General features: G+C 46.3%; 2 protein-coding genes across 5 annotated transcripts in view; one reads left to right on the top strand and one right to left on the bottom strand.

Moving 5' to 3' along the window:
• Positions 1–22,359, bottom strand: part of LOC310840067 (uncharacterized protein) — a 437,006-nt gene that overhangs the window by 308,893 nt on the left and 105,754 nt on the right. The gene's annotated exons all lie outside the window — the stretch shown is intronic.
• Positions 1–22,359, top strand: part of LOC310840063 (LIM/homeobox protein LMX-1.2-like) — an 86,547-nt gene that overhangs the window by 28,047 nt on the left and 36,141 nt on the right. Inside the window, exon 1 of one of the 3 annotated variants that reach the window (XM_083729240.1) lies at positions 1,247–1,542. The exons of the other annotated variants lie outside the window; for them this stretch is intronic. Within the exon in view, the coding sequence (XP_083585366.1) occupies positions 1,508–1,542 (35 nt within the window). The 5' untranslated portion in view covers positions 1,247–1,507. Of the gene's footprint in view, positions 1–1,246; positions 1,543–22,359 lie in introns of those variants that run through there. 3 annotated transcript variants of the gene reach the window in all.

Below are 22,359 nucleotides of genomic sequence, written 5' to 3'. Positions count from 1 at the left end.
TCCCAGCCGTCTGTGCTTTGCCTTGCCACTGCCACCTTTCTGGTGTTGCCTGGGGACCCTTTGGGCTGCAGGGAACTGGGTGCCACCGTCATCGCCCAAGTCTTGCGCAAGCAGATTCCTCTGGGGAGCCCACCAGAGGACAGGGGGGCAACAGCCCTCTTTCCAGAGGGCTCCAATCCTGGCGGGTGTGTGGCGTATCAGCACCATGACTAATAGCCCTCTCTCCTCAGTGAATTCGTCAAATTACTTTTGACACCATCTCTACCTAAACTGGTGGCTGTCACCCAGTAGCAGCCAGTGGGGAGGCACTGGTGTGGTTCTGTTGCTGTCCCAGCTTTCCAATTTGCCAAGAGGGAGGTTGGAGGTGCTGAGTGTGGTGGCAGAGGCCCTCCAGCTGCTACTGCTGTCATCATCACATCTTGAGGCAGTGTGTTCCATGGTTTAAATATGTCCTCTGTAAAGAAGTGTTTCCCTTTGTCTGTCCTGGGTTTTCTGCCAACCATCTGCATTGTATGGCTGGTGTTATGAGGGGGAAGAAGTTGCTGTCTGCTTTCCCTACACCATGCATAATTGTGCAGACCTCCGTCACGTCCTCCCATGACTTGCCATTTTCCTCAACTTATCATGCTGATCATCTGCTTGGGGGGGGGGGCAAGAGGGATTTGGTGACCTGCTCCTTCCTTCTGCCCCTGGAAGAGATTCCTAGTGCTCATGTCAATGACCAGAGCTGAGTATGCTATGGGACAAGGCATGTGCAGGATCAGGTACTGGGGCTCCAGTGTCTGTTTCCAGGAGAAAGCTTTTGTGTGCTATGCACTGCTAGATATGTCTCTCATAAAAACTTATTCTAGATATCATACCAATTGGGTGATGCCTGTAGATTATTGGGGGGGGTGGCCTTATGTTGCTTTTCTTGTGGATTGACTTGAATTTGGATACAAATTGTGAAGTGAAGAATATGTTGTGTGCGGTGCTGCTTTATTCCACGGGGGGAAACAATGATTCCATCATGTAGAAAATCCAGTCATTCTATAACTACTTTCTCCCTCTTGCTTGGTAAATGGAATTGCAGAACTGTGTATGCTAGGACTTTCAGGCCTAGAGATGTCTTTTTCCTCCATCTGCTCACTGGTCTTTCTAACTAGAGATATGCCTGGGCTCTTCTGCACTCAAAGCATGTGCTCTACCTCTGAGCTATTATAGTCTCTCACAGCTCTTGGCTTGGATACCAGTTTTTGGTGTGGGGGTGTGTGTGCGCGCACACACAAATATATTCATCCACAAGATGTTTCCCTGCGCTGCTCATGCGCTAGCCAGGATGAACCAGGTTCGAGCCAAGTTCACCCTGGATGAGCAAATCATCTCCACATGGGACAGGCGGGAAGGGAGGAGGCTCCTTGGCAGCAGAGGCCACCATTCAGGTCCTTCCTGACAGCTCCTCAGCTTCCCCCGCCTCTGCCTGCCATGCCATGAAAACAGACTTCAAAGCCAAGCAAGGGCGTCCAGGATGGAGGAGCTGCAATCACTTTATCATGGGGCCAGGCAAGCACATTTCCTCCCCTTCTGAATCAGGATTTACGGGGCAGGTGCCCAGAGGCAGTCGCCAGGATTGTTGTGAGCAGAGCAGGGAGGCCGGGTGGACTTGAAGGCGGGGGGCAGGGCAGGGGGGGGAGTCAGAGGCACCCAAAGCTTTGGAAGTGCAGGACCGGAGAACAACATCCATCTTCTTTCTTAACATTTCATCTCTGCAGCAACAGGCTTCTCCTTCCCCCGCAACCAGCTGCAGCTGTCAGCTTATCTCTCCTCCTAAAACATTTCCCTCGCCTTGCAAAGAAAGCCTTTTAAAAACAAATGGTTTGTGGAGCTGCACTCCTTTCATGAAGAGAGGCTGGTTAGGGAAGAGCTGTGGATCCATGACAGAGCACAGGCTTTTCACAGAGGAAGTCCCCAGTTCAGTCCCCAGGTAGGGGGGCAAAGACACCTCTCCAAAACCCTGGGGAGCTCTTCCCCACAGTGCCACCGAGATCCAGTGCAAGGAACCTTTGGCCCTGCAGATGTTGCTGAACTACGGCTGCCGTCAGACCCAGCAAGCAGGCCAATTGCCAGGGATGGTGAGATATGTGGTCCAGCAGCATCTGAGAGGCCCAAGGCTCCCCACACCTGATCTAAATGGTCTGACTCAGCACCAGGCAGCTTCCTGTGTCCTTAACCAGGATAATGATAGGCAGAGGAGGACGGGGCCCTTGTCTTGGTGTTCTCATACGGGTGGGAAATACATCAAATTCCGTTTTCAGAAACATTATTAAAGGTAAAGGTAAAGGTACCCCTGCCCGTACGGGCCAGTCTTGCCAGACTCTGGGGTTGTGCGCCCATCTCACTCAAGAGGCCAGGGGCCAGCGCTGTCCGAAGACACTTCCGGGTTACGTGGCCAGTGTGACATCGCTGCTCTGGCGAGCCAGAGCTGCACACGGAAACGCCATTTACCTTCCCGCTAGAAAGCGGTCCCTATTTATCTACTTGACCCGAGGGTGCTTTCGAACTGCTAGGTTGGCAGGCGCTGGGACCGAGCAACGGGAGCGCACCCCGCCGCAGGGATTCGAACCGCCGACCTTTCGATCGGCAAGCCCTAGGCGCTGAGGCTTTTACCCACAGCGCCACCCACGTCCCTAGAAACATTATTACTCTAGCACAATAAGCTACATTGCACACAACTTTCTGCTACATATGAAGAATATTGTGGCACCTTTAAGATTGGTGCATTTATTGTGGCAACTTTCTCCAACGGTGAAAGGGAGACTCCAGAGTGAAACAGCTAAACAGACAACACAGTTTGATGATGTTAGTTTTGAGCTTGTATAGGGAGCATGGTCTGGATTCAGCTTTGTGGTTCTATTAGCGGAAGCCAGCACAAGGACTCCTGCAAAGGCAGTGGCTCTTCCTCCACCCACCTCCTGGTGTGTGCTTGCCTACATTGGGAGAGATCTAGCACAAGAGACTTCAAATCTACCTAACCATGCCAAGTGAGGATAGGACCATCTCCCTAGGCTTTTGTTCTACCTGAAGAGCTGAAGATGCTTGTTTACTAAGCATTGACTCGCACCTGACATTGCTGGAGCCTGGGAACCCCGTGGAAGGGGCCGCTGTCATGGCTGCAGGTGCAGGTGTGTGGGTCCACCTGAACAGGTATGTGCATTCCCAGCTGGGGGGGGGGGGGAGAGGCAGTTTGAATTCAACCAGAGAAAGAAAAGAATTCTGGATGTTTTGAGCAGCCTGCCAAGCAGCAACCTTGGAGAGGTTGGGGAAACGGCTGCTGGAGAGGGCAAATCTGTCCACATTGGTTTCTCTCAGTGTCTCATTTTTTCCGGCCATCAGTTCATTTCTCTTCATTTACATATCAGTAATCAAATTTTCTTTTTTTAAAATTCCTTGTAAAAAATCATCAGTATTTTAGAGTAAATTTATCCTAAAGCACACATTTCTGTATGTAATTTTGCCTAATTTAGACATTTTTGCAATGCAATATTATGCATTTTTGTAAGTTATTTTCACCAGTGTATGCATTCTTATGTATGCTTTACCCCAGTATATGCATTTTGTACACATGGCCCAGCTGGAAAACCACTGCAAAATTTAGAGAAGTGCAGATTTCCAAAGCCAGCTGTATTTCAGTTCACTTACTGCTTCAGAAATTGTGAATTAAGCAGGTTCACCTTTGGAGGTTAACTGAATTCTCCCCCATCCCTACCTGCTGCCACGTTTGGGGACTATTTGAAGACTGTTTCTCCCTCTCTGGAGGAGCTTCGCTGCCTGCAAATAGCACGCCTGCTCAACTCCCCCCCCCCTTCCCTCGCCCTTCCCTCTTTCCTCAAAGGAAGGGAAAGCGCTACACATTGTTCTCCTTCCTATTTCATCCTCACAACAATCCTGTGAGGTAGATTAGGCTGCAATCCTGGCCCAAGATCACCCAGCAAGCTTCATGGCTGAGTGGGGATTTGAACCCTGGTCTCCCAAGTCCGGGTCCTACTCTCTCACCACTGCACCACACTGCCTCTCAGGCATTTGGAACCTTCCGTGACCACAATCCAATTCAGAAAGTTAAGCACACTTAAGCCCACTGAACTATTGGTGTTAATTGCCCTTAACTGCGCTGCATTGGGACCCATACAACTCCTGTACTCACAAAAAGCTGACCACAGAAAGCTGACCACAGACTTTCCTAATGCTTGGCGGGGAATGGAGAAGCATGAAGCAATACACTTTGTTAGCAAACACAATGCACTGTTTGCCTCTTGGCTCAGTCAAAATGGGAGCAGAGGGGCATTTCGTGGCAACAGCATTCTTTTTAATTGTACTCTGGGCCCATCTGAATATTCTGTTTATTTTCTTTTATTTTTTGCCATGATTATGAAGTTTGTGTTTTAATGTTCTGGGCTGTGTCAGTTTGGGGAATGGTGTGAACAAAGAGAAGGATAAAGCTTGCCTAATTAACATCATTAATCATAAGCTGTGTGGAGGGTGGGGGAGATGTATTTCCCCCCTCTTGTGTCAATGTGAAAGGAAGACAGTCTGAAACATGAGAAGATCTGGATTATTACTATCTGGTAAAGGGAGTTGGCAATAGGAGCAAATTCACTGGCTCAATGGGTCCCTTGTTAAAGTTAAAAGCAGCAGCAGCCACAACCAAGGAGTCCCCCACCCTGTGAAGCCACTGGTGCCTTGTTGTCAGAGCATCATAACACTTTCCCATTGCTGTCCAGAGCATAGCAAGTTAGTCCCGGCTCAAATCAGCTGTGCATGCATGAGTGGCCATAAGTTCCATGTTCCATGTCAGCTAATAATTGCACATTATAATGCAGCAAAGCAGCAAATGTCTCAAGTTCTCCGGAATCTGTACGGGGCTAAACAGAAGTCACTCAAAGCCTCAGAAGTCAACCCCAAAAGGCAGCCCAGCCCCAGCCTCTGTCCCCAAAGGTGCTAATTCCATGCATACAGCACTGCGCACATGCACTTGCACAAATCAAGATGTACAACTCGATCCCAGATCTGCACAGTGCAGCATGTCACAATGAGTGGCTCCACTGGTGCCATCATTTCACAGCTGACAATAGGGACACATTTATGTGCTGGTGTAGCACTGCATTTTGGTGAAAGGAGATCAGGGAGTTACTGAGAAACATATTGTTGTGTAGCAAATGTATTCATGGAAAGGCATTGGCCAAGAAGGGAGGAAAAAACCCCTTTGCTGAGGGGCTGGATTCAGAAGGCTTGGCACACCTTGCTTATGTGTAAAATCAATGCAGTAGCATGTGTGCATCAGAGAAGGCAGAATCCTATTCAGGTACAGTGGTGCCCCGCAAGACGAAAGCCTCGCTAAACGAAAAACCCGCAAGACGAAAGGGTTTTCCGATTTTTTAGCGGCTTCGCAAGACGAATTTCCCTATGGGCTTGCTTCGCAAGACGAAAGCCCATAGGGAAATCTCCGGGGACAGTGGGGAAGCGCAGCGCGCCTTCTCCTCTGTTCCCGGACCTGTCCTAAGGCTTGCGGTGGGAGGTCCGGGAACAGAGGGGAAGGCGCGAAGGGCTTCTCCTCTGTTCCCGGGGCTTGCGGTGGGAGGAGGGTTTTTCCTCCCCACCGCCAACATTCAGAACAGCATTCTGAATGTTGGCGGTGGGGAGGAAAGCCCTCCTCCCACTGCAAGCCTTCAGGACAGGTCCGGGAACAGAGAGGAAGGTGCGCAGCGCTTCTCCTCTGTTCCCGGGGCTTGCGGTGGGAGGAGGGTTTTTCCTCCCCACCGCCAACATTCAGAACAGCATTCTGAATGTTGGCGGTGGGGAGGAAAGCCCTCCTCCCACCGCAAGCCTTCAGGACAGGTCCGGGAACAGAGGGGAAGGTGCGCAGCCTGCTGCCCCGCGTGAGGGGCATTCGCCGCTTGGAGAGCCCTGCGGGGAAGTCCTGCAGGGCTCCCCAAGCTGCGAATGTCTGCCCCTCGCGCGGGGCAGCAGGCTGCTATCCGCAGCTTGGAGAGCCCTCTGGACCTCTTCTGAAGGCGGGTGGGGGGCAAAAGTCTTTGTCCCCCCTGCCTGCCTTCCCGGGGGTTTTTAAAATGCTGGCGGGCGGCAGCGCTGCCGCCCGCCAGCATTTTAAGATCGCCCCGGACAGCGGAGAAGTCTCCGCTGTCCCAGGAAGGGGGGGGAAGCAAAGACTTTCGCCCCCCCCATCGGCCTTCAGAAGAGGTCGGGGGACAGACTGTCCCCAAACCTGGTCTGAAGGCGGTTTCCATAGGAACGCATTGATTGATTTTCAATGCATTCCTATGGGAAACCGTGCTTCGCAAGACGAAAAACTCGCAAGACGAAAAGACTTGCGGAACGAATTAATTTCGTCTTGCGAGGCACCACTGTACACCTTTTAGGGAGTGGGCCAGGTTCAAATCCTTGCTCATCTGAAAAGTTAACAGGCTGGTCTTGGTTCAGGTATTCTCTATTAGCCTAACCTACTATAGCACAAGGATGTTGTGAGGAAACAGGCGAAGACCATATGTCCCACATTGAACTGTTGGGAGAAAGGGTGAGATTAAAAACACACACCATTGTTTTATTACAGTGGTACCTCGGGTTACATATGCTTCAGGTTACAGACTCCGCTAACCCATAAATAGTACCTCGGGTTAAGAACTTTGCTTCAGGATGAGAACAGAAATCGTGCTCCGGCGGCGCGGCAGCAGCAGGGGGCCCCATTAGCTAAAGTGGTGTTTCAGGTTAAGAACAGCTTCAGTTAAGAACGGACCTCCGGAACGAATTAAGTACTTAACCCGAGGTACCACTGTAATTCACAACATTGCCTAGAGACAACCAGATCTGACTTGCCATGAAGCTGAGGTTCATTTTGCACATGCCCCATGGAGATTTAGAGAATGCAAATAATCTAGGAACTGTGAGACATTGGGTGGCTTGTCCCTACTTGTAGCCATGTCTGGAGCCCAGGAGGGCATCTGGGCCAAAACTTGGGTAGAGGAAACCTCTGGCGGTATCCCACAACTGAGGGCTCCTCCAGATGACTTGTTTATTGAGCATTCATCCTGCTTTGCTTTTACAAAGGTTCAATCACATCCAGTCTTTATTGAATGTTTGTTCTGATTTGTTTGTGGGGCACTTGCACGACAATCCTGATCTGCTTGCAAGATGTTTACAAGTCTTCCAGGTGGCCTTTCCTTCATCCCACACTTTCCCAGGCATTGCCCATCACTTTCCAAACCATAAACAGTCCAGTTCTTTTTCAGAGCTGATTTCTTTTTCAGAGCTGATTTCTATTATTATTATTATTATTATTATTATTATTATTATTATTATTATTATTATTACCTCACCCATCTGGCTGGGTTTCCCCAGCCACTCTGGGCGGCTCCCAACAGAATATTAAAAACACAATAAAACATCAAACATTAAAAGCTTCCCTAAACAGGGCTGCCTTCAGAGGTCTTCTAAACATCAGATATTTGTTTATTTCCTTGACATCTGATGGGAGGGCATTCCATAGGGTGGGCGCCACTCCCGAGAAGACCCTCTGCCTGGTTCCCTTTAAAATTTCACTTTAAAACACACAAACCTAAAGTTCTGGTAAGTAGATGAATCCCTCCCACAAAATGATGGCAGTCTGGAGACGTCCTGAGACACTGAGAATGCAATCCTATATCCATCGACTCGTAAATCAGACTTGTTGAGTTCAGTGGGTCTTCCTTCCAGGTTCTGATTTCAAGGCTGGGATATACAATCTCTTAACTTCCCAGGTTCAGAAATTCAACTCTGTATAGGATTGCACCTTAAAGTGAGAAGTCATAAGGCAACCCCGTAAATATAACCAGAACTGTTGAACCCAGTTTGCTCCCCAAACTGGTGCTTGTCAAAGATGGGACCTGGGTTGTGCTCAGACCCAAGGGTTTTCCATCAAATGCAAGGTTTCTTCTTTTCTCCTGTCTGCTGCAATGCTGATTGTACTGTTCTGCTTTGGGCAAGGTGGAAGGCACCTGCCCCTATCCATCACTGCCTTCTTGAAGCTGCTCTTTATCTCATTTGCTTGTTTTGCTCTTTGCAGTCACCTTTCATCAGTGTTTTCCCTAGACTGGAGTGGAGGACTTCCAATCTGCAGATCAGGAACTAAAACTTAACTTTTGCACAATAATGGTAATAATAATCAGGTATTAGGGTGTTAGGGAGGTGGAGTTTCAGACTGGATTTTTCATACTCTGTCCCTAAAATAAATCAAAAAGATATGCCAAGAGCATTTGCTTATGTATTTATTGTTTTAAAATATTCTACCCTACCTTTCTATTAAAATGCTCATGGCAGCTTACAAAACAAGTATGAAAATGCAAGGGGGTATAATCCGTAGCTGGTGAAATACTTTAACATGCCAGGGAGATCAGAAATATATGTTCCAATACTGTGCTCAGAATAAAACCCAACCATAAAGACTGTACAGTGGAACCTCGGGTTAAGTGCTTAATTCATTCCTGAGGTCCGTTCTTAACCTGAAACTGTTCTTAACCTGAAGCACCACTGTAGCTAATGGGGCCTCCTGCTGCCACCGCGCCACCACTGCACAATTTCTGTTCTCATCCTGAAGCAAAGATCTTAACCTGAGGTACTATTTCTGGGTTAGTGGAGTCTGTAACCTGAAGCGTATGTAACCTGAAGCATATGTAACCCGAGGTACCACTGTATGTGTATATTATGTAGTTTATTTTTGCATGAAGTTGAATAACAGGCCTCTAATTAAGGACTTACATTCAAGGTCCCCATGGGCAGTAGATTCACAGGGCTGAGGGCCCTGTTAACTGAGGGTTAAACTTTGTACGCTTAAGTTTGCAAATGGGGAGGGGGGAGTATGCAAAATCTGTGGCCCATGTATATCTCAGAAAAAACAAGTGTCTTGTGGCATTTTAAAGACTAACACGTTTATTTATTGTGGTCCTAAGCTTTCATGGAATCAAGCCCACTATGTCAATTGTATGAAAAGAAAACTTACCGGTAGTTGGCAGGTATCGAAAGGAGAAAGGTGTCAGGTGGGAGTTGAAAGGCAACAGGATGCAAAAATTACAGTCAACAATTGTAGAACTTAAATATGTGTTAAATAGGCACACCTTTTACAGTAGCAGATTGGTGATAATTTATCGTATTTTTTGCTCTATAAGACTCACTTTTTCCCTCCTAAAAAGTAAGGCGAAATGTGTGTGCATCTTATGGAGCGAATGCAGGCTGCGCAGCTATCCCTGAAGCCAGAACAGCAAGAGGGATCGCTGCTTTCGCTGCACAGCGATCCTTCTTGTTGTTCTAGCTTCTGAGATTCAGAATTTTTTCTCTCTTGTTTTCCTCCTCCAAAAACTAGGTGCGTCTTGTGGTCTGGTGCGTCTTATAGAGCGAAAAATACGGTACTCAGCATTGCTGGGCTAATAGTATTAACACCTGTAGAGAACCATTAACAAGAAAGAATTATGCATGGCATAGATATTTGGCATCAGAAATGGCAAAAGCCATAAAACATTGGGAGAACATTTCAGCCATTCACAACACATTCCTATTCATTCAGGCATTTCACTCTTAATTGATGTTCATTTTTAAGTTGGGTGGGGCAGGATGCATCCTCCTTATGTTACAACAGCATGGGCACTTTTAGTTAATAGGGTGTTTTATATATATATAAAATCTGATGAGCTGTACTGTGCATGTATCATGTCCCAGTCCTTAGAGACCTTGCCATGGTGACTCCAAGGCAAAGCTCTCCCTGCCCACTTGTGGGTCAGTAATAGTCTGCTTCAAGGAGCTTACATTGCCCCACTCTAAGGGGATGCAATTCTGTTGTTGTTTTTTAAATTTATATTTATTGAAGTTTTAACAATAGACTCAACAATAACAATAACAATAACAAAAACCACTACACACTACACAAATACAAAAAAGAAAAAATACGAAACAAGAAAGAAAGATGAACAATCAAAGACATAAAAGGGAAAAAAAACAGCACATAAAATTAAACTTTCCAAAATGTCCTTTCATTAACTTGTTCCTTTGACTTCCTCTCGCCTCCCTTTTTGCATTCTATTTTAATTTGTTGTTTTAGCAAATCCTTCTGATTTAACATTACCTGCTTTTTCATAATAATATATTACACACAATCTTAAAAACAGCTTATGCAAAAGTCAAATTGTTTAATACCAGTCTCTTTCTAAACTTCTTTAATTTTGCCGTATATCTGTAAATAGTCTTTAAATTTCTTCCAATCTTCTTCCACCTTCTCTTCTCCCTGGTCTCGAATTCTGCTGGTCATTTCTGCCATTTCCATGTAGTCGATCATCTTCATCTGCCAATCTTCCCGGGTGGGTAAATCTTGTGTCTTCCAATGTTTTGCAATAAGTATTCTTGCAGCTGTTATAGCATACATAAAAAAAGTTCTATCCTTCTTTGGCACCAATTGGCCGACCATGCCCAAGAGAAAGGCCTCTGGTTTTTTCAGAAAGGTATACTTAAATACCCTTTTAATTTCATTATAGATCATTTCCCAAAAGGCCTTGATCTTTGGGCATGTCCACCAAAGGTGAAAGAATGTTCCTTCAGCCTCTTTACATTTCCAACATTTATTATCAGACAAGCGGTAAATTTTTGCTAGCTTGACTGGTGTCATGTACCATCTGTAAACCATTTTCATAATGTTCTCTCTTAAGGCATTGCATGCCGTAAATTTAATACCAGTGGTCCATAACTGTTCCCAGTCAGCTGCCATAATATTATGTCCAACATCCTGAACCCACTTAATCATAGCTGATTTCACCGTCTCATCTTGAGTATTCCATTTCAACAGCAAGTTATACATTTTTGACAAGTTTTTACCTTTGGAATCTAATAGCTGTGTTTCCAATTTTGATTTTTCCATCTGAAAACCAATTTTTTTATCCAAATTATAAACCTCCATTATTTGATAATAATGGAGCCAATCATGCACCTTGCTCTTTAACTTTTCAAAACTCTGTAATTTCAACTTATCTCCTTCCTGTTCTAAAATTTCCCAATACTTCAGCCAATTGGCCTCCATATTGAGTTTTTTCAAAGCTTTCGCTTCCATTGGAGACAGCCACTTTGGGGTTTTGTTTTCCAATAAGTCCTTATATCTTATCCAGACATTGAAGAGGGATTTTCTAACAATATGATTCTTGAATGCTCTGTGTACTTTGACCTTATCATACCACAGATATGCATGCCATCCAAATGCATTATTAAAACCTTCCAAATCCAAAACATCCGTATTTTCAAGAAGTAGCCATTCCCTCAGCCAGCAAAATGCAGCTGATTCATAATACAATTTAAAGTCCGGCAGGGCAAACCCACCCCTTTCTTTAGCATCAGTTAAAATCTTAAATTTTATTCGGGGTTTCTTGAAATATCTTTCTGCCACTTCTTGAAATCTTGAAATATCTTTCTGCCACTTCTTGAAACACTCCATCTTATCTATAATCTGCAATGCTTGAAACAAAAATAACATTCTAGGCAATACATTCATCTTTATAACAGCAATTCGGCCCAGCAATGACAATTTCAAGTTCGACCAAACCTCTATATCCCTTTTCACCTCTAAGGGGATGCAATTCTGAAGGAGAAGACTTGAAACTGAACTTGGACCTTGAAGTCAGAATCTCATACTACTCATGTGAGGAATTTGAATCTGCTGCTCTGACATGTTGTTCACAACCCAAGGCTTCTTACTCCCACATCAGCTCCTGGGTGAGATGATATGCCAGGAGACTCCCTGGCAATGCCACCTTTCCATGGTGGGTGATGACTCAAGACTTCACAGGTCATCAGGGGAGAATCATTGCAAAAGACAGGGTTGGGTAACCTGTGACCTTCCAGTTGTTGCATCAGGCCAAGCCAACATGGCCTAAAGTTCAGAAAAGATGGGAGCTGGAGCCCAAGAACTTCTGGGGGTAACAGGTTCCCCAACTTTGTCTTAAGAGTCCAGTTGGGCTCTGATGATTGTTGAAACAATATCTACTTTCCCTGGGAGCTTGCCAAGGTACTGAAGAGCCTGCCCCTGTCCTGCTATCTAGAACTCACTGCCACTCAAGCTCTGTTCCCTTCCAAGCCTTGTTGAGTACTATCTCATGTGTGCAGAGCTCCCTGCAAGGTACTTGGGATGAGGGCTCTGGTCTCCTCTTGACACCAAAGCAAGTCTAGCTTTGCTGCAGCTGAAATTTATGCATACAAATTTGTGCTGTACCAATGGCTGCACTCCTTTATCTCAGGTCAGGGACAGAGGGTGATGCTAAGGAAGGAGTTGTTGTTGCAGCACTCCTTGGTGTGTGGAGTTCCGCAGGGTGCAATCCTTTCCCCAATGCTTTTCAATATCTTTATGTACCCCCTTGCCCAGATTGTCTGGAGTTTTGGGCTGGGTTGTCATCGATATGCTGATGACACCCAGCTTTATCTGTTGATGGATGGCCATCCTGACTTGGCCCCGAACACACTGACCAGATGCTTGGAAGCTGTGACTGGATGGCTGTGTGGGAGCCGCTTGAAGTTAAATCATTCGAAGACAGAGGTCCTCTGGCTGGGTCAGGATGACATGGGGTTGGGGGCCAACTCCCATCTCTTGCAGGAGCTCAATTAGTGCCAGCGCCTTCTGTCAAGAGTTTGGGTGTAACCTTTGATGCCTCCCTTTCTATGGAGGTGCAGGTTGCAGCCACAGCAAAGGTGGCATTTTTCAATCTCTGCTGTATTAAGCAGTTGGTCCCTTACCTTTCTCGCCCTGATCTGGCCACTGTGATCAATGTGAAGGTCACCTCCAGGCTTGATTATTGTAACTTGCTCTATGCGGGGCTGCCCTTGAAGCTGACCCAAAAACTCCAGCGGGTGCAGAATGCCATGGCGAGGTTCTTTACGGGGTCCTTGCTGCGGGATCACATTCATCCAGTGCTTTACCAGCTGCACTGGCTCCCGGTGGAGTACAGGGTCAGGTTTAAGGTGCTGCTTTTGACCTTTAAAGCCCTATGCGGCCTAGGACCCTTGTACCTACAGGACCGCCTCTCCTGGTATGCCCCATGGAGGACCTTAAGGTCCACAAATAACAACACTTTGGAGGTCCCAAGCCTCAAGGAGGTTAGATTGGTTTCAACTAGGGCAAGGGCCTTTTCAGCACTGGCCCCGACATGGTGGAATGCTCTGTCACAAGAGACCAGGGCCCTGCGGGAGTTGACATCTTTCCACAGGGCCTGCAAGACGGAGCTGTTCTGCCTTGCCTCTGGCTTAGACTCACTCTGACCCCTTATATGGGATTTGGCATATCAATTTTCCCTTGGCTTTTTTGCTGGTCCATGTAAGACCAGCATGGATAGCTGGCTCTGCTGAATATCTGATGTTTCCTCCCTTTATGGTCTTGATCTATGGGCTACTTCTAAAATGAGGCTGCATTTTAAGCTGTATTTTAATGAATTGTTGTTGTTGTTGTTGTTGTTTTCTATTATGTTTTATTGTAATTCATATTTGGTGTTAGCCGCCCTGAGCCTGGCCCTGGCCGGGGAGGGCAGGATATAAATAATAATAATAATAAATTATTATGGCTGAATATGAATTTTAAGCCATCATTGTTTCTAGAGCATCATTATTATTTCTACTACTAAGTATGCAAATTTCTTTGGAGAGTTTGCTTGTTTGTTTGTTACTTTGTATGCTTGCTTGCTTGCTTCTTTTGATCCTCTAAAGATCAAGGGGGAACTGGAAGCTGAATTTGCCTTAGGCTACCATCAGCCCCATGAGAAATAAGGATTTGAACCCAGAACACCCAATTCCACATTCAACTTTGTATCCAAAGTGGTGACTCTCTGGGGGGGAAACTAGCAGTTTTTCATCATTCAGAAGTCTCCTGGGAAATTTAAGAGCATTGATCAGTTTTGCTTAGTGCTTTTCCAGAAGTACAGACTATGGACACTTCAATGCGCCTTTCCCCAAAGTAGTATATCAGAACTTGTAAACGTTGGGTGATACCGAAAGAAGAGAAAAGGCAGATCCCAATAAGATGCACATGTGGTCTGTGCTCCCAGATGTTCCCCCACCAAATGAAGAAGTCAATGGGGTTAACCTCCAATTTCTGAGAGCTGTGTAAACAAGCACACAACTCCTGTAACATTTGAAATGTCAGGATTAACACACACCCTGCCATAGATGCTCCTGTAAGGAAAATAAATATGAATGACCTGAGGAGCCATCAGAGATGTATGAATGGGCTATGCCTTTCCAGTCAAGAGAATCTAGTAGGAGTCATTTGCATTCTCTGGAGACCATGTAACTTGCAGAAATTTGTTAATGCCCCAAATACACACACACACACACACACACACACACACACACATCATAACTTTGAACAAGTACACAAATGCAAATGCTAGCTCTCTTAACCCTTCAGATTTTCAACTCTTGGATTAAGGTTACCAAATATCCCTTATTATCATCTTAAATCAGCCCCAGGCCCTCCCAGGATGTGGTGCAAACTAAGGATTGCCTGTATCCGGCATTGTTCCAGGTGTATCCCTGCCCTCTTCATGAGAAGACATGCCCAGTAAATAGAGGAAAGGATTAAGAAAGGAATTATTGATAAGGCTACCACACTGCACCCCAGGAAGACTCATCCTCCCTCTTCTGCAGCCATGAGAGATAAGCTCTACAGCTTCTTCAGTTCCATTGCCCACCCTCCTCTTCTGCCTGCTGGGACAGCCCCCATTTGGTGATGGGCAGATAGAAGCCATGGCTGCACCCTTCTTTATTCTGACCCAGTTCATGTCATAACAAGCAGCAGCCAGTGCCCATTGGGACTGGGAGGGTAGAAGGCAGGGAAGCCAGAACCAATGACAGCCTGAACAGACTAATTCTGGTTTTGCCCCCATCCTCCTTCCTGCTGAGTTTGACCAGAACAAAAGTGAGACTGAGGAGGAGGAAGCTGGCAGCCAGGACCATCCTATGCGCTGGTTGTAAGTAAGGAGCCTGGGGAGCCGGCGGGTGCAGCTGTGCCCCATTGGCCCTGCATCCAGCTAGCCCAGCGATGGCATTCACTTCCCTCTTTGAAAGCAGGTGCCTCCCCACCTGCAGATGTTTTGGGGTTCCAGTTCCCATCATGGCTGGTCACTGGCCGTGCTGGCCAGTGGGAGTTGGACTCCAGCCACATCTGGGGATCCATCTCTAGTTTTAAAGGATTCTATTTTATATTTGAAGATTTATAAACATTCTGTATTTGTAATTAATCTGAGATTGTTCTAGGGAATTCAAAGTAGTCTGTGAATAATTCTAAAAGCAAAGCAAAAGCAAAATAGATAATTTGGTTAAAATAATAACAAAAATAAAAACCAAACAAAATACTGGAAGGCTAACAAAACAAAAAGAAAATTAACCAAAAGGTTGCTGAAAAATAAAAGTTTGGCAGCCTTTTCTGAATCCTAACATAAACATAGGTTTTGCTTAAGAAGGAAGACCCAAGCTTTGGGGGATATTGCCAGAAAAGGCCTTGCTCTGCTCCTATACAACATGCAATTTTAAAGCATGCAATTCTATATTTATTAGAAATATAGAGAATTCCAGAAGTGCATCATGGAGAAAAAAAATGAGTAAAGGTAAAGGTACCCCTGCCCGTACGGGCCAGTCTTGCCAGACTCTGGGGTTGTGCGCCCATCTCACTCAAGAGGCCAGGGGCCAGCGCTGTCCGCAGACACTTCCGGGTCACGTGGCCAGCGTGACATCGCTGCTCTGGCCAGAGCCAGAGCCAGAGCCAGAGCTGCACATGGAAACGCCGTTTACCTTCCCGCTAGTAAGCGGTCCCTATTTATCTACTTGCACCCAGGGGTGCTTTCGAACTGCTAGGTTGGCAGGCGCTGGGACCGAGCAGCGGGAGCGCACCCCGCCGCAGGGATTCGAACCGCCGACCTTTCGATCGGCAAGTCCTAGGTGCTGAGGCTTTAACCCACAGCGCCACCTGCGTCCCTCAAAAATGAGTACTGATTATTATACATGTATTTTTGGGATGTTGAAAACTAAGAACTTGGCAGAGGCACTCAGTGTCCTGGCAGTGCAATTCTGTACATGTCTATCAGGAGTGAGCCCTTTTGAGTCCAGTAGGACTTGCTGCTTGGTAAGAGGGTATAAGATTGCAGCCTAAGTTTCTTAAAAATTCTAGCCCTGCCCTGAGTCTGCCTTTGGAACCACCATTAATTATCTCCCCTTTGGGCGTTGTTGGACTGCAACTCCCATCGTTCCTGACCACAGCCATGCTATCTTGGGCTGATGGGAGCTGGAGTCCTGCAGGGCAGCATGTTCCCTGTGTGTAGAGACACTGCAAATGAGGCCTCCGTGCAGTGCGCTCTCCTCCAGAGCAAAGAGAAGCAAAGTGAGGACCTTTCCCACAGGAGCTCTGGGGCTCTGCCGCTCCTTCTGCTTCCTTGTTTGCAGGCGGAACATCCCCGGTTCCCTCAGCCTTTCTGCAACTCCAGATTCACCAGCAAAGGAGGACCTGCACAGGCTCCTTGGCAAGCTGTACTCTCCCTAGTTACCTTCTGACACTTTTGCAGCATTTAAAAAGGGGGGGAAACACTGTCAAAAAGAGAAGATGAAAAAGAGCATAGAGTTTAATTTAAACCCCTTTTCTCCCACTTGTTCTTTTCTCAATCAATATTGCTTTTTTTTTTGCATCATATCTAATCTCTCTCTATTTTCCCCCCTTCTTCTCCCCTTCCAAAGCAAAATTTAATTAAATAATTCTAATGAATGTTTAATGATGTTCTTTTGTCATTATTAAATCTGTAATATAAAAAAGGAGAAGAAGCCGGAGTCTTGCCACCCCTTTCTTTGTATAATCTCCCCCTCTCACGCTGTCCTCTCTCTGACAACGGCTGGCATTCAGGCCGCAAACAGGAAATGAGAAAAAGAGAAACAGGATATTGAGTTTGAATACTATCTGGATCAGTAATATCACCCCTAGCTACTAGGGGGAAGGAGGCTTTTCCCCATGCCGAGAATATTAATATAGCCCACCGCGGCTTGGCACAAAGCAGCAGAGAAATCAATAGGAATTGATTAGCTGAAACAGAAATTCTCATACCTTGGAGGACAATCCTAGGCTGGCTCTGACGACCCCATAGCCAAGAACTGGCAATTCATACATTTGGGTTGGGGGTTGGGGAGAAAATCAGCCTTGGAGGTTTCACTCAGTGAGATCAATTCTTTTCCCTCCCCCCTGTTGACTGGAGAGGGAAGTCTGATGGACAGCATTGCCTGAGAAGGAACAGATCTTTCATGGTTTGCAAGGAAGGTTATTTCTTACACCTCCAGTGTGGGAGCCAGTATGCTGGAACTCACAAGTGAGGAGAGTGCCGTTGCCTCAGGTCCCTCTTGCAGGCACGCACACACACACACGCACACACACACACACACACACACCCCGCTGGGTATCTGTTGGCAAGAATAGGATGCTGGACTAGATGGGCCCCTTTGGCCTGACCCAGCTGCAGGGCTTTCCTTATATCCTCATATTGCAAACTGGTTTCTCTTTCGATGCACAACAAGGAAGGAAGGAAGTTGCTTTGTAGTTGGAAAATAATAGACATGTCTCCCTAAGCTCCGGGTACAATTATTATTATTAATTAGATCTCTATTTTGGTCTAAGCTCCAGACAAGCGTGTTGATGTTCTTGACCTGGGTTCAAGACCTACCTCAAGGCCTGCTCACACATTATGCTTTTAGATGCACCTCTAACAACGTTGTAAAGAGTAAATGTGACACCAGCAAAACACATGTTTGTAAATGCATGCGTCACAGAGGTGCACTGCTCAGCAGCCAGGATTGGCTGAGATGATGGCAGAACACCATGGACTGGCTTCTCTCTCTCATCCATGTCTGTAAAATGGGAACAGTAGCAATCTTCCTCACAAAGTGGGAGGGGGGCAAGAAGATGAAGGCAGCAGAGCACTTTGCAGCTTAATATTATGTTGAAAAATTCCCAGCCTCAACAGTGATGCTGCCCTTATTCAAGCATCTGATCCCAAAACACTTGCACACAAATACTCCCCCCTGCTTCTTCCAAACACCTTTTCCCTAGAGTCACTGTCATTCAACAAAACAACAACAGAATCAAGACCCCCCTGAATCACCTGCAGAATATTCTGACAGCCATTCTGAAATTTGCCTTCAAGGTTTACAGACCACACAAATAGTGGGTCTGCATTCTTCTAGCTGAACCATAGTTCAGCCTTTCCACACCACCTGCGCTCTCCTACTTGGCACTAGGGCTCAAAAGGTCAGGCATGGGGGGTGATGCCAAGCCAAGTCCCAGACCAATGACCTCTAATCCATCCTCCCTGCTGCTCCCTCTTGACACTCAGGGGACCAGCAAGGAGGAAGAGTAGGAGCTCTTTCACTGGATTAGTGGGCAGCCTGCCTGGAGGAAGAGTTGCTTTCAAGCCAATGGCATCCTCTCCCAGAAAGTTCACTGGACTCTGGGTGAGTGTGGTCTTTCTCTTACTGCTGAACAGTTAGGAAGGTTGGCGGCAATGCCAGTGTCTCTTGCTGTTAAAGTGAGGGGAACCACTGCTGTCTTGAATGCCCCCTACCTGGAGCCCTCTCACCCTGTACATTCTCTCTTTTAATCATTTTGCACCAAACTGTTGACATTCTGAAAGGGGTGCAAAGGGGATCTGAAACAAAATATTACAGTGGAGGTGCTCCTGTTCATAATTCCAGCTAACCAGCCATGTTTTTTCACAGGATGCCCCATTTCCCACCCCACCCCTCAACCTCCAGATCTTCTGCATTCCAAGGCTGCTGCATATGCTCAGTCATCCTTGGGCTATTTGTAGGTGGGGGGTCTCTCTTAAATATTTTGCTTCTGCTTCTGCAAACCTTGGAGTCCCGTTCCCCCCCCCCCACTCCCAGCCTGCTGATGCCACCCTCCTGCTTCTCCATAGTCCCATTGGGGCAGCTTAGCCATCATGACTTAGCAGCTGAGTTCATGATTGTGATACAGGATTTTAACGCTTTCCTGCTTACCACCTTTAATGACACAAAGACAGGGTGAGGGCTTTGATATGTTAATTGCAAAGTTTAAAGGATGTAAATATTAAAAACATAATGTTAAACAAGGGACGCGGGTGGCACTGTGGGTAAAACCTCAGCGCCTAGGACTTGCCGATCGCATGGTCGGCGGTTCGAATCCCCGTGGCGGGGTGCGCTCCTGTCGTTCAGTCCCAGCGCCTGCCAACCTAGCAGTTTGAAAGCACCTCTGGGTGCAAGTAGATAAATAGGGACCGCTTACCAGCGGGAAGGTAAGCGGCGTTCCGTGTGCTGCGCTGGCTCGCCAGATGCAGCTTGTCACGCTGGCCACATGACCCGGAAGTGTCTGCGGACAGCGCTGGCTCCCGGCCTCTAGAGTGAGATGAGCGCACAACCCTAGAGTCTGGCAAGACTAGCCCGTACGGGCAGGGGTACCTTTACCTTTTACCTTAAAGTTAAAGAGGGAATTTCAGCATGTGCAGTGAGGCCCTGGGGTTGCACAGCACAACGAAGAAGCACCTGCTGAAACTCCCTCTTCTACACAATGGTTACAAAGTGGAGTGTGTGTTTTAATGGTTCCCCTGAACCCTTAATCCCAAGAGCTCTTCTGGGTCAGACCAAAGACTCATCTTGTCCAAAACACCTGGCAGACAGCAGGGCCCTATCCAGACTGGTGGTTTTCCTCAGGTGTATTCTGCTTTCTTCTCTGTAGCCAAGTAAGATTGTCTTCCATGAAAACTGCCTTAACAGTGAGTCTGTAAGTGACTGTGGAGGCTAATTCTGGATCCACATGTCTTTCCACAGTGGGGACATAGGTTTCCAGGTAGGAGTCAATCAAGGTGAGGGTTTGCCAAAAGTGCTTTCCTTTTAGCTCATTTCTCCCTTTTGCCCTGAGTTCATGCTTCTTCAAAGCCCATGAAGTAAAGGCTCACAGGCCAGCGTTTCCCAGTTATCAGTGTTTATGTTACATTCTTTTAGATTTGCCTTGAGAGCATCTTTAAACCTCTTTTGTTGTCCACTGGTATTTTACTTTCCATTCTTGAGTTGGGAATAGAGTAGTTGCTTTGGAAGACGATAATGAGGCATCCAGACAATATGACCAGTTCAGCGAAATTGATGTTGAAGAATCATTGCTTTGAGACTGGTGATCTTTGCTTCTTCCAGTACACTGGCATTTGTTTGCCTGACTTCCCAAGTGATGTGTAACATTTTTCAGAGACACCATTAAAGGAATCTTTTGAGGAGTTGGAGATGGCAGTTATAAGTGGTCTATGTTTCACAAGAATACAGTAAAGTTGATAGTACAATAGCTTTGTAAACAAGCATTTTGGTTTCCCTGCGAATGTCCCAGTCCTCAAACACTCTGCACTTCAGTTGGGAGAAAGCTGCACTTGCAGAGCTCAGGCAATGGTGGATTTTGGCATCTATGTCAGCCCTTGTGGAAAGATAATTGCCCAGGTAGGGAAAGTGATTGACCCTTTACAACATTACACCATTAAGTTGGATTTGTGGTGCTTCAGAGGGGATGTTTTGTGATTGTTGGTGCAGCACTTTGTTTTTTTGGATGTTGAGCGAAGTTTTTCATAAGCTTCCGCAAAGATATTTAGGATGGTTTGGAAGTCATCCTCTGAGTGTGCACACACTACATTGTCATCAGCATACTGAAGCTCTACGAAGGAAATTACAGTGACCTTACTCTTTGCTTTCAGCCTACTCAGATTAAAGGGCTTTCCGTCTGTTCAATAAATGATTTCTACCCCAGTTGGGAGTTTCCCTTCAATGATGTGTGGGATCATGGCAATGAAGATAATAAATAGAGTTGGGCGATAACACATCCCTGTTTAAAATGCCCAATTCTACTGTGAATGGTTCACTTTGAGAGCAATTGTTATCCGCGATTGTTGCCATAATGTTATCATGGAGGAGCAAAGAATATTCACAAATATATCTGGGCAGCCGATTTTCAGAAGGACAGTCCACGGGGTATTACTATTTACAGTGTTGAAGGCCTTAGTCAGGTCAATAAATGCCATATACAGGGGTTGGTTTTGCTGTCAGCATTTTTCTGGAAGCTGTCAAGCAGTGAAAATCATATCTACTGTCTCCTAAAAGGTCAAAAACTATTTTGGGATTTGGGAAGGGTATCCTCGGATATAGTTAGGAGACTTGTCCTGCGACACAACAGAAGGAGGACAAAAAAAACCCCACCCCAGAATATCTGTGGTATAAAAAGGTTAGAGAATTTCAGCAGAAAGTTACAGAACATGCACAGATTAGAACTGCCCCCCCTAAAAACATCATACATACATACATCACAGAAGTGGGGTGGTCTACAGCAGAAATACATCACAGGAGGCAGTCTACAGCAGAAATCAGATATCTGTTAATGGTCACTGATTGCTTTACCTGAGCAGCCTGACCATTCTTTTGCGATGGTAAATACTTTAATTCCCAAATCCAGGTCACAGGCTCACCCTATTCATACACAAATGCACCCTTAAGACAGGTAAGCAAAAGACAATGGAGAGGCTTTCCCATTTCCTTCCTCCTTGCAGAGAAATATTTGAGGTCAATTTGGGAGAGTCAAAATGGCTTCAGGATTGCTCTCCTGTACTATTTCAGACACGTGGTTTATATACTTATGTATGTGTTTGCCTTGTACGTTTATGAACATTTATTTTATATTTGGGACCTTAGAATTCTTATAACACATAAATGATACTTTGCACTCATGGGGGTATCAGAGTTGTTGTTTAGTCATTTAGTCGTGTCCGCCTCTTCGTGACTAGTGGCATGTGGGCCAGAATATTTGTCACTAGTGGCATGTGGGCCAGAATATTCTGAGCAGCCATTTTTCAGAATGCAGAGCAGATGGGGATGGAGGAGAAAGTTCTTGAGAGGCTCATCAAAACTTCTGCTTTCCCTGGGAAAGGCCAATCTTTGTTGCTGAACTGGAGCAAATGTCAATCAGATTTTCCATGGATTGACGTGTTCTCCAATTCAGCTGTAAAGAGCCAGTTTTCCTGGGGAAAGCCATGGGGCAAAGAGGCAACCACTCAGAGCTGTGTTCTCTGGGCCTGAGACAAGCAGATGTGTGGACAAGTCCTAGGTGTGTGACAATTGTGCCGACTCCTTTTAGAATAAACCCGGGCCCTGGACTACAGCTCAAATTCCCAGGCCAAAAACATTCTAATCCAGCCCCTCTGCCTTCTTGCAGCCTGGGCAACTTTTCCTGACATGGATCACGTCTCCTGCAAGACCCAGAAAGAGAGGGAGGAAATGCAC

This window comes from Podarcis gaigeae, assembly GCF_964106915.1.
Source record: "Podarcis gaigeae genome assembly, chromosome: 2".
Lineage (NCBI taxonomy): Eukaryota > Metazoa > Chordata > Lepidosauria > Squamata > Lacertidae > Podarcis > Podarcis gaigeae.
The sequence above is the reverse complement of the archived record's forward strand: the minus strand, read 5'-3'. Positions and strand labels throughout refer to the sequence as shown.